Source organism: Arachis hypogaea, chromosome 12 (genome assembly GCF_003086295.3).
Source record: "Arachis hypogaea cultivar Tifrunner chromosome 12, arahy.Tifrunner.gnm2.J5K5, whole genome shotgun sequence".
NCBI classification, from domain to species: domain Eukaryota; kingdom Viridiplantae; phylum Streptophyta; class Magnoliopsida; order Fabales; family Fabaceae; genus Arachis; species Arachis hypogaea.
The window spans coordinates 20,473,599-20,490,678 of NC_092047.1; the positions used below are offsets into that span (position 1 = coordinate 20,473,599).

Below are 17,080 nucleotides of genomic sequence, written 5' to 3' on the forward strand. Positions count from 1 at the left end.
TACTCTATGACCTTCTAGAGTCTTCTAGAACCTTCTAGGATATTTCGGGACCTTCTAGGACATTCTAAAACGTTCCGAAACCATCTAGAGTATTCTCAAACACTCCAAAAAACTATACAAACACGGTTAAATTTAACTTTCTAAAATTTACCGTGACAAAAAGCTTCTTATTCACAGTCGGACTGGTTCGACCGGCCAATTTGATCCAGTTTTTAGAACCATGTTATATATAACCAACCCTTCATCCTTCCCTCAAACCATAGATTTCACATCTTCTTAGGCTAACTAGATAGCAAACTAATAATTTGAGCTAACTTCATTCATTTTTTAAGGATATTTGAAACCATGGTTGTTGGTCAGCTTCACTGCTTTAATGAGGAGAAGAGATCACAGAGTGATGGCAACTCAACTCCATTTTTCGGTTTCAAATACGTTTTCCTATTTTGTACAGTTTACAACATAATCAATGAGTTTATCTCAGCTCTCTGGTTTTTTCTTTTGCCTCAAATTCATTATGGTAACTCAAATACATGTTTCGATGAGAAGTTGAGTTCTGGACCTGAGATTTGTCACAATGAGCCAAGTGGCTTCATAGATTTTGGGAAGCTTGAGAGGGATCATGTGAAAATGGTGATGGCAAAAAGAGACTTTCTTGCAGCTCGGAAAGTGAGGAACTTCAAGAACAGTTTGGTTCCAAGAAACTTTCTGCATGTTTGAGGAACAGGAGCCAAGCCTTGAGGAGCTGAAGGATGCTTTCGATGTCTTTCATGAGAACAAAGACGGCTTTATCGATGCAAGCGAGTTGCAGAGAGTTCTCAGAATCTTGAGATGGAAGGAAGCAAGAGAACATGAGAACTGTTAAAAGATGATTAGGAAGTATGATGTGAATCAAGATGGAAGAATAGATTTCAATGAATTTGTAAAAATAATGGAAAACTGCTTTTGCTGATTTATTTGTTCTTGTTTTAACTTTTAAGTATTTGGTAATTCACGTAAAGAAATGAAATGCAAACTAATATTACATGGATGTCCTAAAACCAAATACCTTACTCTATGTCCAAATTTAGAGTCTACAATAGAATAGGTGGGAGATGCAAATTGAATGACCAAGCTTCTTCGATTTAGTGGTTTCGATGTCCCTAATAAATCAAATTTAATGGATTTAATTTACAATGGTAATTTGGATCTAATAGATTCAATCTATACTCCTAACATCCTCTGTAATTCGATTAGTGAGATCATTCGACACCCTTCTTTATACTCGTTGTAGCAAGTATAATATTGACAGTTTGGGATATTAATGTTATATTTTTATTTTTTATTTTTTGAGTTTAATTAAAAAATTAGGAAGTTTTAGTAAATATCAATCAATTTTTTTATTATATTGTTATTATAAAGTTTAAATAATAAACTTTAAATTTTGATTTCTAATTTAAATTCTGAATTTTAATTTAAACTCTAAATTCAATCTCTAAAATTAGAGGATTAAAAAGTAATTTTACAATCTAAATTTTTATTTTTTTAATCGGTATTTTTATATATCAACCCAATTCTTTTAGTCTAATAATTCAATAATACATTTTAAGTCCACATTTTTAAATATTGTTAGCTAATTAATGACAAAAAATAATAAATTTTACTTGCTAGCTAATTAATGTAAATTAATGTAATTCAATTTATTAGGGATATCAAAACCACTGAATTAAAAATTGTTAATTCGATTTGCCTTGGACAACTTCGAGTAGTACTATGGGTTGTATCTCCCCACCTAATAAATCGAAGCTACTTCATTCGACTACACATCATAGTAAATCGAATCTATTCTATTTAATTTACTACGTTGTAGGGTAAATCGACTTTATTTTATTCCATTTACATGGAATGACTCTAAATTGAACTTAATAGTTTCGATTTACATAAAATAGACTCTAAATTCTGACATACATGTAAGGTATTTAATTTTAGGGCATCCATCTAATATTGGTTTGCATCTCATTTCTTTATGTGAATTACCCTCAGTATTTTATATAATATATATTAGTTTGCTTAATATATTTTTCCCTTTGATAGTTCTTGTCTCTCAGCATAAATATTGAAAATAATTTGAAAAGTTGTGATTACATTAACGCTTCATCTCTGATGAAATACTCTACGAATTAAAATACTAGAAGGAAACAAAGATAGAAGTGAAGAATAACTAGTTCATAAAAGTCCAAGAAGATGAGTAAGAAGCATGGAATAGAGAGTTTTGGAAATGAACAAACAAATTTCTTTTCTATGTCAAAAGTTTGCATTATCTGATCAAATAAGATTGTAAGACTATAAAAGAGCTGCAAATGTTTTCAGCAGAAGAAAAGGTAATTCTTACAGACTAAGTACATAGAAGAGCAAGGATTTGGAAACTCATGATGCCAAAGTGCCACTGAAACTGAAATTCTGTCATTTTTCTTGCCACGGATGAGAATCTAATCAATAACATATACAGTAAGAATCCTAGATAAATATTGTACATCAATGTGCAGAAGTGAGGAACTATATTTTGGAACTTAATTGCTTTAAATCTTGGTATTCTATTTTTCTGTAACCGGTAGATGTGCTGTTTAATACCTTGGCAAAAAATGGGTAGAAAAAGATCCTCTAATACCTTGAACAAGATAAAACATTGCTAGATTACAGAATACACTAAACTTATCTCTGTTTCTACCAATGATCCATGCAGGTGCAGAACCCATCTTGAAAATGATGAAAACGATTAGCATCTCTAACAATTATCAGCCTATTTATGGCCTTCGATATCAGTTTCACAGCGGTGTGACAGTCATCACACATCCGAAGGTTCTTCATTATACGAATTGGTGCAGGTGAAGGTATTTTCATGAGGCCATATGCTATAGCTAGCTTCTCACTGTGATAACCAAGACAACCTTCCTTCTGTTCATCCTCTACATCATGCAGCACAGCAGCAACATCCGGCACATACCCAAGTGGCTTGATCATTGCTAACAACTCGTGAACTTTCTCATAAATCTGAACAGATTCCGGATGATTGTCGCCTTCTGAAAGAAAGACATGGATATCGTTTCTTATCTCTAGCCAACTTGCTCCAGGTTCCTTCTTGATGTTTCTATCTCTCATCATCTTCCGAATCTTTGCTACTCCATCCCACCTCCTTGACTTGGCATACATATTTGATAGTAATGTGTAAGTCCCCACATCATGAGGGTCCATCTTTATGGCATATTCTGCAATTCGCTTTCCCAGATCATAATTTCGATGAACATGGCATGCATTAATCAAAGTTCGCCAAGCAACAACATCCCACTTCACCTGAGTTGTCTTCATAAAGTCATCAGCTTCATCAAGCAAACCAGACCTGCTCAAAAGCAAAACCACACAGGTGTAGTGCTCCAATCCTGGTTCAATCTGGAATTTCCTCATCAGATGATTCAAATAGTAAAACCCTTCCTGTACAAGAGACAAATGAGCACAAGCAGAAAGAACCCCAATGAAGGTTACATAGGTAGGACACACTCCAACAGACAACATATCTTGGAACACTAGCAAAGCTTGTTTACCAAGTCCATGATGGGCGTACCCGCAAATCATAGCATTCCAACTGATTATATCTCGATGTATCATATCTGAGAACACATTAGATGAAGACTCAATGCTGCCACTCTTGGAATACATATTGATCAAAGCATTTCTTACAATGATATGATTCTTGAAACCAAACTTCTCAACCTGGGCATGTAATAGATCACCATGTCCCAGTGCAGCTATACCTGCACAAGCATTAATTAAAACTGCAAAAGTGAACTCATTGGGTGGAGTATCTTCTCTATCCATACTGGTAAACAGATTCAGAGTCTCCTCGAAATATCCATTCTGCAAGTAAGTAGCCATGAGAGCAGTCCACACAACCACATTCCTCTCTTGCAAGCTATTGAAAACTTTCCTTGCCTCCGAAGCTTCCCCACATTTGCCATACATGTCGATCAATGCACTACTAACATAGACATCAAACGTCGAACTCCTCAACAACCGAGCATGGACTTGCGAACCCAGTTTCAAATCTCCGATTTGAGCACAAAGGCCCATAACACTAACATATGTAACATTATCCCACACCACACATCGATTCACCATTCTCCCCAAAACCCCAGCAACCTCTTCCGTCTCTCTGGATTCCAGAAGAGCACTCAACACAGAATTATAAGAAAAGACATCACTATCACCATCATCATCATGGTTGGGGACCATATCCAAAACCTTCAATGCTGAGTCCACATGAGAGCACCTTGAATACATGTGAACAAGGGCACTCCTCACATATTTATGAGACACCAATCCACACTTCACCAAATACCCATGAAGTTGCATACCCTCATGGACTCTTCCACTATTAGAACAACAAGATACAATGGTTGTTAAAACGAACTCATTGGGGCACGCTTCTTGCGTTGAAACCATGCTCTTGAAGAGCACAAGGGGTTCCAAATGGTTCCCACTATGGAGATACCCCGCCATCAGAGCACTCCAAGAGACCACATTTCTAAGTGGCATTTCGTTGAACAGTTTTCGGGCAAGGACCAAGTGGCCACATTTGACGTAGAAGTTGATCAAAGAATTGATTTGGAATATGTGAGTGTGGTGTGAAGCTTGGTTCCGAATTAGCAACTGTGCATGTATGGATTTTCCGAAGGGTAAACATTTGGAATCAGCTGAGAGTTTAAGCAGCTTGACAATGTCTTCAAGGGATGGTACAAACTGTTGCTTTGGTGGCAGTTTTTTCACTGCCAGCATCTTTTACCTTAAACTGCATGCACCATATTTAAAAAATAAGAATCAACACAGAAACAGGAGAGTAAATATTTCTTCCAATAAATATTTATTCCCTGACTAAAATAAATTCTAAATTGATTCCCAACTATACAAAAGAGTGTAAAACACACTTGTCATTAGTAATCAACCCGACATTTTTTGAAGTAAAATGGGTTGTTACCTTTAAGGACTGAGTTGTCCTTATTAATCAATATTTACTCATTGTTCCATCGCATTTTAAGTTAGATCATGGAGGACGATGGAAATGAGGAAGGAGGCAGAGAGTAGAGAGATGAGTTTGTTTGGAATACAAAATGAGAAAGACTATTTTGCCCATGGATTGATTTGTGAATAGAATGATACATAGGTTGGTAAGAAGCAATCATGAGAACAATTCTTTTGAAAAATGTTCTATCCATCTCAATTGAGGTTCCTAGATCCTAAATTAGAAACTTAATAATAAAAAGAGAAACAAACATTTCAATAAAGCTTTTTGGCCAGAGTTTTTGATAAATGCTCGTAAAGAGGATAGTTATCCAAAGCATAATAACCAGAAAAAGTAAAAAGTTAAAACCAAAATGTGGATTCAATTGAACAATAGATAATAATACATTTTCCTGTAAAAACACTCAAGATACAGCAGCATTAAAAGTAGAAGAGAAAAGTTACAACATGCCATTCAATTTTCCCAAGAACAGGATATATATGAAATCTTACAGCTCCTTGTTGGCAATACTTCTTTGCACTTGTAAAAGTAGGTCTAAAATTCTAAAGTGATCTTATCAGACAAACTCAAACAGTCCATAAAAAGAGAAACACAATTCCATTTACTAACCAATGAAATTTTAGCATTCCTCGGTGTCCTGAAATATTTGATCTAGGCTTGGGTTGATGCAAGCTTGATAAACATTGAAAGTAGCACAAATTGACTTCTTGCCGATTAATTTGACCAAAAAGAAAAATTTCAAAGACAATATTCATCCATTATAATTTATTTGCAAAACTCAGTAGACAATATTCCATATTTGAATTCTAAATTATGTGTAAATCACTTTAAAAAAAATCAAACTTTATCTGTTGCTCAAACGAATTAAACAAATGACCAGATACCCAATTCAAGCCCTGAATTTAGGAAGAAAAAGACTTTGAGCTTAATGAAAATGAGTCCATTCAGAATTACAAGTGATTTTGTTCTTTGTTCCGAATGGACTCATTTTCCAAATGAACAGCTTAATGTACTTTGTTCCGAATAGACTCATTTTCATTAAGCTGTTTATAAAGCCCTTTGTTTGTTGGCCTCTTGCAGCAGCACAATAGGTTCAAGAGGCACGGGTACCAAAAGGCTTGGCTTTAAACATAGTTTGAAGAATCACTTGTAAAGACAAAATCATATCATTTAAAAAGAACTTGCATACATAAAAATCTAGGGAAATAAATGATAGCTTCAACAAATTAAACGTGTTTTGAAAATATTTTATGAGTAAATTATTCTTTTCGTTCTACTTTTGAGTAAAGTTCTAATTCTATTAAGGGCAATAGAAGGTACTTTCTCTAATTTTTAACTTTTACTAAGGGAATAAGAAATGACAAGAAGCCTCCAAACAAGTATAAACAGAATTCGTGAAAAAATGTAGAATTGAAATATTGACATGACAAAAATAAGCATATTTTGTTTTTTGGCGCATTAATACCTTTGGCTAGTGTAAAATGTATGCATTTTTAAGGAAAATATTTTAAGTCCCAAGCTCAAGATCTTAAGTAGTAAAAATCAATCATTTTACAAATTTGGATAACAAGAATAAGTCTCCTGAATTTTCATGACTATGATCTAAAAAATTATATATCATCTTTGGATAGGATAATTTTATCTTTCATGGCTAATAAATTCAAATCTAACTTTTTATTGAAATACTTAACCTTAGGAAAGAAAAAGCAGTAAGTGATGTAATTAGCAATCAATAATATTTTGCTAAGTTTATACTCTGGGTAATACAATCTTCTGTTATGTTGATAATAATGGTTACAAATTACCTTTTCTTTCTCAAGCACCTGTGCTGAGGCATCTGTAGGAGCTGATGAAGGCCAAACTGCTGGCTTAGGCCAAGGTAGCAAGCTGAGATTAGAACTGCTCATAAGAAAAGAAATCATCATCAAACAATGAAAATAAGGAGTCTAGCCAAGTGTAGTGTAATAAGTATTGGATTATCAACTAATGGAATGACAATTGATCACAATAAGATAACATAAGTATAAAATGTATCTATTGACAGGACTTCTTTCGATTTCAGTTTCATATCCAATTAAATAGGCAAGACTCATGAACTGCAACATATATAAAATTCAGAAAGCAACCCGGACAAAAAAATTATTAATATGGGTCAAAAAGGAGAACATGATGCATTTACCTTCACTCTTGCCAGTGAATATAGGTCGCCTAGAAGATGAAAGAACCTTTGCTCTATGTAAATTGTATATTTATCATACTACTACTTTTTCTTGGTGTTAATATGTGATTATTTGAATGCCAACAGTTTTATGGTACTTAATTACATATATCTTTAATTTGTTGATCCAATGTAGATAGAGTATTGTAAATAATGCTTCTATGTGGGTGGGAACAATCCCCAGCCACAAATATGTTATGTTTCCTCTCAACTTCAATCCAACTGCATCCTGCTGGCTTTTTCAAATCTTTATTCTTCATCATCTTTCTAACCTCCATGACCCCATCCCATCTAGCATCTGCTGCATACAAATTTGATAAAACAATGTAGTTTCCAATGTCATCAGCTTTGATTTTGAACAGATGGCTGGCTACAATGCGCCCCAATTCAACTTCATGATGGATTTTGCAGGCACCAAGCAATGACCCCCAAAGACTGGCATTAGCTTCAATTGGCATCTTGGTGACGAGAGAATATGCTTCCCTAACTCGGCCACCTCGAGCAAGGAGATCCACCACGCAAACATACTGTTCTGCATTTGGCTGCATACCATGGATTTTCTCCATTGAATAAAATATCTTCAGACCTTCGTTTACAAGGCCAGCATGACTGCAAGCTGATAATACAGAAGTGAAGATAACATGATCTGGCTTGATTCCCATTTTAAGCATATCAGAAAAAATTCCAAGTGCTTCTTCACTCATACCATGCATGGCATACCCGCCAATCATAGCAGTAAACATAACCAAGTCCTTAGTAGCACTTGCGCGAAATAGCTTACTCGCACAGCCTATGATACCACATTTTGCATATGCATCTAAGAGGGCTCCTTTTAGGTGAAGATCCTCAAAACAAGAACGAATGATATAGCCGTGACATTGTGTTAGCAAGTGTGCCGATGCCATTTGTGTGCATACCGGAAGGATGCTCATGATAGTCACCTCATCAGGCTTCATCCTTCGAGCTTGTAACTTGTAGAACAGTCTGAGAGCTTGATCCCGACAATCATTTTCGGCATATACTCGAACCATAAGATTCCAGGTGGTAAGATCTGTCTCAGACATCCCACTAAAAATCATATTTGCATCATGATGTGATCCTAAACCCACATAACCTGAAATCATCGAATTGCACGAGACCAGATTCCTTTTCTCTGATAGATTCTGAAACATTCTATTAGCATAGTCCATGTTACCACATTTAGCATATGCATCAAGTATTGCATTTCCAACTGCGGGTGCAATGTCACTAACTAGAAATCCAGCCTTAATTGAATAGGTGTGTATTTCTTTAACCTTTTCTACTCTCAAGAGAGAAGCACAAAAATGGATGGTAGCCAATACTGTAACTGAGTCAGGTCTAATTCCAAGTTTAAGCATTGTATGTAACAAGCTGAGAAATCTTGAATGATGCCTCTTCTCTCCAAAGGCATCAAGAATAGAATTCCATGAAATCAAATCTTTCCTAGGTATCATATTGAAAGTATGATATGCTTTCTCTGTATTGCCACATTTTGCATAGAAACTAACTAAAGCATTCCCAACAGTAGTATCTTCAAAAAGATAATGGTGTCTAAAGATATATGCATGGATCTGTTTCCCTACCTGCAAGTTTCTGAATTGAGCACAAAGTGGAAGTATGCTAACAATAGTCACAGAATCAGGCAATAGCATCTCTTGAGATACTAAATTACTCAATAGATTCAACGCTTTAAACCATTCACCATTTGATGTGAATCCTGCAATAATAGCATTCCAAGAGACCAAGTCCCTTGCATCCATTGCCCAAAATAAAGATTCCGCTTCCATCATCCGACCAACTCTTATGTAGAAGCTAATCAAAGCATTGGACACAGAAACATCAGCCGACAGTTCAGCCCGTTGCAGCACATAAGAGTAGATTTGCCTTCCATACTGGTATGCAACATTCTCACCAAGCAACGCACAAACAGGCAGAATATTTGCTGTAGTGGCATAATTTGGTTGTGTTGGCCCTTTCACCATTGAACTGAACAATGTAAATGCATCTTCAAACAAGAGATTCTCAGCAAGACCTGCAATCATTGCATTCCACGAAACAACATCTTTGTGACCAATGTTGTCAAAAACAGCATATGCATCATGAGATACCAGTCCACACTTTGCATACATTGACATAAGAGCATTCCCAGCAAGAGTGTCCGCCTCAAAACCAGACTTTATAACGTAAGCATGCACACTCCTTCCAGCGTCGACATCCCCTAAACGAGCACAAACAGGAAGGACAATGGCAACAGTAACTGCATTGGGCTTAGCCTCCCCATTGGAGTGCATTGTCTGAAACATCCTCATCACAACCGAATCGTACTTCATGGACCCTGAAAACCCAGATAGAACAATGTTCCAAATGACAGAATCACGGTGGCTGAGCTGATAAAACATCTTATTACATTCAACAAGCTTGCCACATTTTGCATACATGTTAAGCAACGCTTTGTTTGTAACCTGGCAAGCACCATGGCCCTGCTTAACAACATAGCCATGGAGAGCTGTGCCCAATTTGAGAGCCAATAGGGCAGAACAAGACTTGAGAATGGAAGCAACAACACTGTGATTGGGTTTAAAATCTGCATAACCCTTTATGTATTGATGGAAAAGGGACAAGGCTTCCTTGTGCCTGGAATCAACACATAAGGTCCTGATCATGGAGCCTCATTTCTTGAAATCGTGCTGAAACATGCCCTTCTTCAAAGAGGAAGCTACAAACTACGAGGCTTCAACATTATTAGAACACCAAGTGAATACAGCACAGTGAATAGTGAAAGCTACATAAATGTCAAAACTTTAAGGCTTCCGAATTCCTCATTCTCATGCCACAATTGATGAACAAAAAAATATATATTCTTCTTTGGCATTTTCCCAAACAGTTAGCGTGCTCATTGGAAATGTCCTGGTGAGTCCTTACTTGTAGTTGCATTAAATTTTCCTTGAATTTAATTTAAATTTTTTCCCCTCTTGTCAAGTTTTTTTCACTTGAATATCCAACTATCTACTAACAACAGGTTTCTATCAACTTCTTGGAACACCAACTTAAAATTTCATCAACAAAAAAATTGCATAAAAGGAACAAAAAAAGGATAAAGACAAATCAACATCTACCTCCTTTCCAAGTTGACAAAGAGAATCATTTGTCACTTTGTCATTGATGAATAACTGGTTTGTTTGCGCTGAAAAGTCCCAAATATACATCTGCACAATCAACACCAGCAAATTTTACATAACCAAGGTAACATTGAAGCCCATGCACAAAATCAATTAATAGTTAGATAACTCACAGACTATACTCAGAGTCGAATATGTCACAGGCTTTCTTGTAGAATTTGGCCACATGGTATCACACTATCACATAACCTATTAATCAATCAATCAGCAGATTTCAATCATCCAAAAAAAAAAAAGCAATTCACAGCTTATCCAACCATTGCATATTTCAATCAACCAAGGTATATATATATATATATATATATATATATATATATATATATATATATATATATAATGCATCAATCAATAATCAACATTCCCACAATGCCACAAAACAGCAACTACATAAACAAATAAACCCTAAACAGTAACAATCATGAAAAAAACAGCCACAATCATGAAAAAAAAGGGCAAAAATCAATCATTAACCATTTAAACCTACATTAAAAGATATAAACAGCAACAATCACCCAAATCATTAAAAATTAATAGAGAATAATTAAAAAAATTAAAAAAACTCACGTCAGGAAGGTTGACGCCTTGACCGCAGGGAGAGAAGCGAGCCACCGCGAAGCACAGACCGGCGAGGTGACGCAGTGAAGGCGCAGGAGCTGGCGGACGCAGTGAAGGCGCAGGGTCGACGTGACGCGAACGGAGGAGACAGACGCGGACGGAGGTACAGACGACGTGACAACAGTGAAGGCGCAGGAGCTGGCGGACGCAGACGAGCCGGCGACCGTGCGGTGAGAGGGAGAAGGTTGAGGCGCCAAAAGGAGAACTCGCCAAAAAGAAAATGCAAAAAGGAGAAATAAAAAGAAAAAGAAAATGCAGAACCAGATTCCCCGCCACCACTCCTCCTCCGTCGTATCCGCCGCAACCCCAACACACCTTCTTCCTCTTCGACTCCAAGAATCTGAACTTCCTCTTCGCAACCTGGTTTCTCTTCTTCTCTGCACGGGGGCTGCTGCGTTATTCACTTATTCACCGATCGCCTTTTTTCCTGGGTTTTTCAAGGGTTTGAGATTTTTGTTTTATGTTGATTTTGCGGTGAGAAAAAAAAAAGGGATTTTAGTGGTGAGTGATGTGCCACTTTCTGAAATTGAAAACATTAAAACAATCAGCTGGTGTTTTGAATATTTTGTCAAAGGGGATCTGAGTGATGGATTCTGTGGAAGTATTAATTGGCTTTTTTTGGTTGTGTGCAACTTTTGAAATGATTATTTTTGGAGTATTTACCCAAATTGGTCCCTAAAGAATTTTAAAGTGGACGTTTTAATCTCTAACTAAAATTAATTACTTCGTTAGTTCTCAATGTTTTTTGGCATCATATAAATTGATCTTTTTTCTCATCTTCGTTAACCACTAACGGAAGGAGATGATGTGTCGTGTGACTGTGATGAGTCAGCTGTTAAGTTCCACGTGTTACATTAGGACAAATTGGTCTTTGAACAGATTGATACAAAACGCTGCGTTTTGGAATAGGGCACGACGTCGTTTTGTGAGAGGAAGAGTCTATCAAAACTGAAGCATCTCTTTGCCTTCCCTCCACCAAAACGAAATTACTCTGAACTCCCTCTCTTCTCTTAGGTTTTACTAAGGAAGCCACCACCACGTCAACCTGTAGTCCTCCGACCACTTCCATTGACGTTGTCGATGCTAGGGTTTGAACGAGTCAGCATTATTGCAGAAGAAGGTACTGTGGGTGTATCGCTGGCCACTGCCACTGGTCGAGGTTAGTATAGTTATGAGTTTATATATTAAGTTGTTGATGGTATAGTTGATCATTATTGACATTGTTTAACTGTGTGATCATGCAGTTTAGGTTTCTGTTAGAATACCATTAGTTGCTATAAATAAAAGTTGTTTTTGATTCTTTGATACTATTTCACATGGGTTACTGATAAGTGTTGTGGTGTATACATATACGAGGTTAACATGAAAAAGATACAATATTTCATGATAAACATATCGTATTGATGTATTAAGCTGATTATGAAAATTTTATCCAAATAAGAGAAGTTAGGGTAACGTTTAGTATTGATGAAATTTTATCCAAATTTTATCTGATTAAGGGTAACCTTTAGTATTCTGATATTGATAGTGATATTCTATCTTTGTAAATTACAGATGACTAAGTGGGTTACTCCTGTGTTTCAACATGGGGGGAGCTTTGTTAAAGATAACAAGGGTGAACTTCTCTATCTTAATGGCAATGTAAAAAGATTTCCTCCGATGGATCTGGACTTAGTGAATTACTTTGACTTGAAGAAATTGTTTGAAGAGATCGGCTACCTTGAATTCAAAAAGATGTGTTGGTATGATCCAAGAGTTCCTAGCATCGAAGCAGACTTACACCCTATTTATGGAGATAAAGAAATTAGAGAGATGTGTGATGCAAAGAGGGAAGACAAAGAAACTGATGAGTTGTACTTGTTTTTTGACCACCCAATTATGGAAGATGTTGAATGGTCGGAAGAAGATGAGATGAATCTCGGTCAGGGAGATGATGGTAATAACAATATGAAAGAAGAACACACTGATGACGATAGAGAGGCCGAGGTCTTTTCTGATGATCCAATCTCTGATGGTGATAGCTATGATAGCTATGAAAGTGCTGAAGATGAACCCTATAAACCTCCACCTCCAGGCTTTGAGAGTGATACCGAGGATGATGAAGATGAATTGCTCATTAATATAACCAAGAGAAAAGGTGGCAAAGGAACTAAGAAGGCTGGCAAGAAAAAAATTGTGAAAAATGTAAGGAACAATGTTGGTCCTAAAGTCACTACTGGGCCTACCCACACATCCAGGCCCAATAACACAGCTGGTACTTGCTGATCTTATGTTACTGCCTGATAATCTTGAGCAGGAATTCCATGTGTTCATGTGTTGACAACTATACAAAAGAGGTGTGATAGGCCAGAACCTTATGTGCACCCTTGGCTCAAAACGGATGCATTTAGAGCCACGTATGAACATGTAATCAAACCAGCCAACTCAGAGGAATATTGGAAAAAGACTGGTCTCTTGGCTCCAGAGCCACCCACCATTAAGAGACCACCTGGGCGCCCAACCAAGAAAAAGAGAAAACTTGATCCTGTTGAGGATGCATGGGATGCGACAAAAGGAAGAAGGACATTCATGGTCACTTGCCAAAAATGTGGTCAGAGTGGTCACAATGCAAAGACATGCAAGGGACCACCAAGGCCTAAACCACCCCCAAAGGTTAAGGAAAATAAACGGTCAAGAGCTAAGAAAAATACTTCATCTGCTCCACCACCACAAGATGAAGTCCAAGTCTCCCAAATAGCCCCTCAACCACTGCCACGGGTAAAACATCATTACTTGTTGAATTTGTTGTTGTGGTCATATTATTCTCATGCTACTTGCACTTACCGGATCTTCAATGTAATATTGACCTCTTGGCTTAATTTATAGGGATCTATTTGCCTGATAAACCCTTTCAATGGGGATCTATATGTCTGATAAACTGTTTAGTTGGGGATCGAAAAGTCTAATGCTTTGGTTCATTTTTGTTGTATTAGGAGCATACAACTAACATGTCAAGTGGTGCTGCAACTGCATCAGCATTCAGGCCTCCAAGACCTAAACAACCAATTAGGAGGCCACATCCTACTCCAGCACCTACCCCACCATCTGCTCCAGCACCCTCTCTAGGTACACCATCTCCGCACCACCACAGAGGCCTACCCAATCAGCATCACTTGAAACACTTGCTGCTACAAGTCCTGGCACAGCTTCAAGAATCTTCAAGTTCATTCCAATGCTGGACTAAGACTTCCAAAATAGATTTAGTCCTATTATGTCAACATAGTTTTATGAGTTTAATACAACTTTGTCATATTTTGTTATGTTCTTAGTGCATCTTGTTGAGACAATATAGTATGTCTATGTTTGGTTATTATGTTGACAGTGCATGTCACTGCACCTTCTTGGTGGAACATCTTATTAGTCCTAGAAAAAACTTAACGATTAGCTACCCTTTTGTTTAAAACTTTGGTTATATGGAATGATAGTATGGTACTTAGATTTAAGTAAATATGATTTAATTTCATTTCTAATACAACTTTTCTCTATCCAGTAAATACTCATCATTCACCTACTCATTGTTTGTTGCTTGCCAAAACACTTACAGATTAGTGTTTCAAAAAACAATAGCTAACACCGTAATTACTTGTTCAACTATATAACATAAGATACAATCTTCCTCAATCTACATAAATCTTACCTACAAGAAGACAGACCACAAATCCTAGAATGAAAAAGAACACAGGACTGCAGCACCCGAACCATCGTCAATTTTCAGCGGCATTCTTGTTCTTCTTCTCAAATGCATCAAGCAATTCTTTCAGCTTCTTCACCTTCTCCGCCAGAGCATCATTATCTTTTCCACCATGACCATCACATTGAAATACCCTATCAAACCACACAAAGAAATTACAGTGGGGAGTTTTCTCCTTCCCATATAAATAGAAGGGTTTAGGGTACAGCATTATCAGAAATTATGTTTGGAATACAAAAAAAAATTTAAAATCATCCATACATTACCTGTAAAAAAGACAGCCAAAGAAAGGTCTTTTTGGATTTTTCTCCGTTCCGGACTCTACAACTATGGCTTAGGCTCCACAATGACATCTTGGAGTTTCCCCTCTGGTGACTCTAAACCTACCGCTGCGGGCAGAACCACTGCTAACACTTCCGTCACCACTAGCTTTAACTCCCCGCCGATGTGAACTTCCACAACTTTCTCCGGTTGCCATTGTTAACAACTATAGCCTTCTCTGTTGCGTTACTTGCTATTCGATAATTTAGGATTTTGGAAAGAGGAAGAAAAAGAAGTTGATTTTATACGTCGTTTCATGGCTATCTACAGTTTCTCATTGTCATTTTTGTACAATCCGACCCAGGGACCACTTTGTCTGCTTTCATACGTGACACGTTGGATTTCGCTGTTAAGCTTTAACAGCCTAATCTAACGGAAGGATTAATCTGTCTGACGCCAAAAAACGTTGAGGACTAACGGAGTAATTAATTTTAATTGGAGACTAAAACGTCAACTTTGGAATTTCTTAGAGACCAATTTGGGTAAATACTCTTATTTTTAACTTTCATACTGTAAATGAGTTTTATGGTAAATTATGGTTTTATAGATTGATGATGGATGAGTGCTTGGGCTTCATCGGTTTTAATCATAAGTTTCATCATCTTGGCATGTTTTATTGGAAAATGTCTTTCTATTTCAGTTGGGACTTGGGAAAGCAGAATAAACATTGCCATACATGTTATATTTGCAAGGTGGAGCTCGGAGGGAGCCGTATGTGTATATTTTGATAGGATAATAAAATTGACGGTTGGAGAACATTTATATGATATTTTTAAAATAGGGTAAAGTACTAAATTGGTCCCACGGCGTAATCCTATTTTGATTCTTAAGGTTTAAAGTGTTCTATTTGAATCCAAAAAATTTTATTTAGTTTCAATGTAGTCCCACCGTGAGGTTAAAATTAAATAATTAACGAAATATCCTACATGGCAGCAGTACAAGAACAAGATCGATAATCTGGAAAATAAGTACAAGCTCCAGAGACACAAAATCAACCGTAGATGCATCAATATATTTATTTATCATTTTCCTTAGTTCTATAGAAAATATTTCATTTAAATTATAAGAAAAATAATAAATAAATATATTGATGCATCCACGGTTGATTTTGTGCCTCTGGAGCTTGTATTTATTCTCCAAATTATCGACCTTGTTCTTGTACTGCTGCTATGTAGGACATTTCATTAATTATTTAACTTTGACCTTACTGTGGGACTACATTAAAGCTAAATAAAACTTTTTTTTATTCAAATAGGACATTTTAAACTTTAAGGATCAAAATAGGATTACGCCCAAATGTAGGGGACCAATTTAGTACTTTACCCTTTAAAATATTAAAGATAAGTTTGGAACGGTCAAAATTTGGTTTGTAGGAAACAAATTTTTTTATTATTTTAAAATTTATTTTATAAAATTTCGAATCACGGTCCAATAAAAAATAGTGAGATTGTCCAATGGTAAAAATTAAAACGAAAATTAAAGAAAAATGTCATTAATAAAGTCAAAATTGACTTTATGAAGATAATTAATCTTCCTAAGTCAAGTTTGACTAGTAAATAATAAATATTAGTTTGCCATTGGTTTATTTTCCTTACTAGAGTTTTTTTGAGCTGAAAATTTACTTTTAATGATGGTTTTGCGTGTGCCGAAAAAATTTCTTATAACCAAAAACTTTGAAATCAGTGGTAAAAATAATTTCTACTTTGGTAATTGTGTCCCAAAATTAATATTAGCCATCCATTCATGATTTATTTCTTTAAGAATAAATCTTAGCTATTAATTATTTCACCATACAGTAAAATTTACTCCGAACTGAATTTCTGACTAGTATTTCGCAAAAGACTCCTAGAGACCTCAAATCTTCTTGCCACGCAAGTAACTTGTCTCTCCTTCTTAGCTTCTGTGCTGAGACTATCTCAACCTTTTCACCCATCTTTGTATTTTTA

The 17,080-nt window shown here is 36.2% G+C and overlaps 1 protein-coding gene and 1 pseudogene across 6 annotated transcripts; one reads left to right on the forward strand and one right to left on the reverse strand.

Annotated features, from left to right (window-relative positions):
• The first annotated feature begins 278 nt into the window (after positions 1–278).
• LOC112729177 (probable calcium-binding protein CML46) lies at positions 279–952 on the forward strand (annotated as a pseudogene).
• Positions 953–2,267: 1,315 nt separating this feature from the next.
• On the reverse strand, positions 2,268–11,749 carry LOC112727096 (pentatricopeptide repeat-containing protein At5g39680). 6 transcript variants are annotated; one of them, XM_072208979.1, is made up of 6 exons: positions 11,033–11,713; positions 10,582–10,657; positions 10,406–10,495; positions 7,230–10,012; positions 6,856–6,949; positions 2,268–4,819 (listed from the first exon to the last, which is right to left on the reverse strand). In XM_072208979.1, exon 6 carries the CDS (start codon positions 4,804–4,806, stop codon positions 2,701–2,703), a length of 2,106 nt encoding a protein of 701 aa, XP_072065080.1. In that variant the 5' UTR covers positions 4,807–4,819; positions 6,856–6,949; positions 7,230–10,012; positions 10,406–10,495; positions 10,582–10,657; positions 11,033–11,713; the 3' UTR covers positions 2,268–2,700. The 6 variants fall into 5 exon arrangements, 3 of the variants coding, with proteins under 3 accessions (XP_072065080.1, XP_025632508.1, XP_025632509.1); XR_011868364.1 differs by having other exon boundaries at positions 7,230–10,020; XR_011868365.1 differs by lacking the exon at positions 10,582–10,657.
• Between the last annotated feature and the right edge of the window lie 5,331 nt (positions 11,750–17,080).

Excerpts from the sequence above, each read along its gene's own strand:
- LOC112727096 (XM_025776723.3), bottom strand. The coding sequence starts at position 4,806 with ATGCTGGCAGTGAAAAAACTGCCACCAAAGCAACAGTTTGTACCATCC.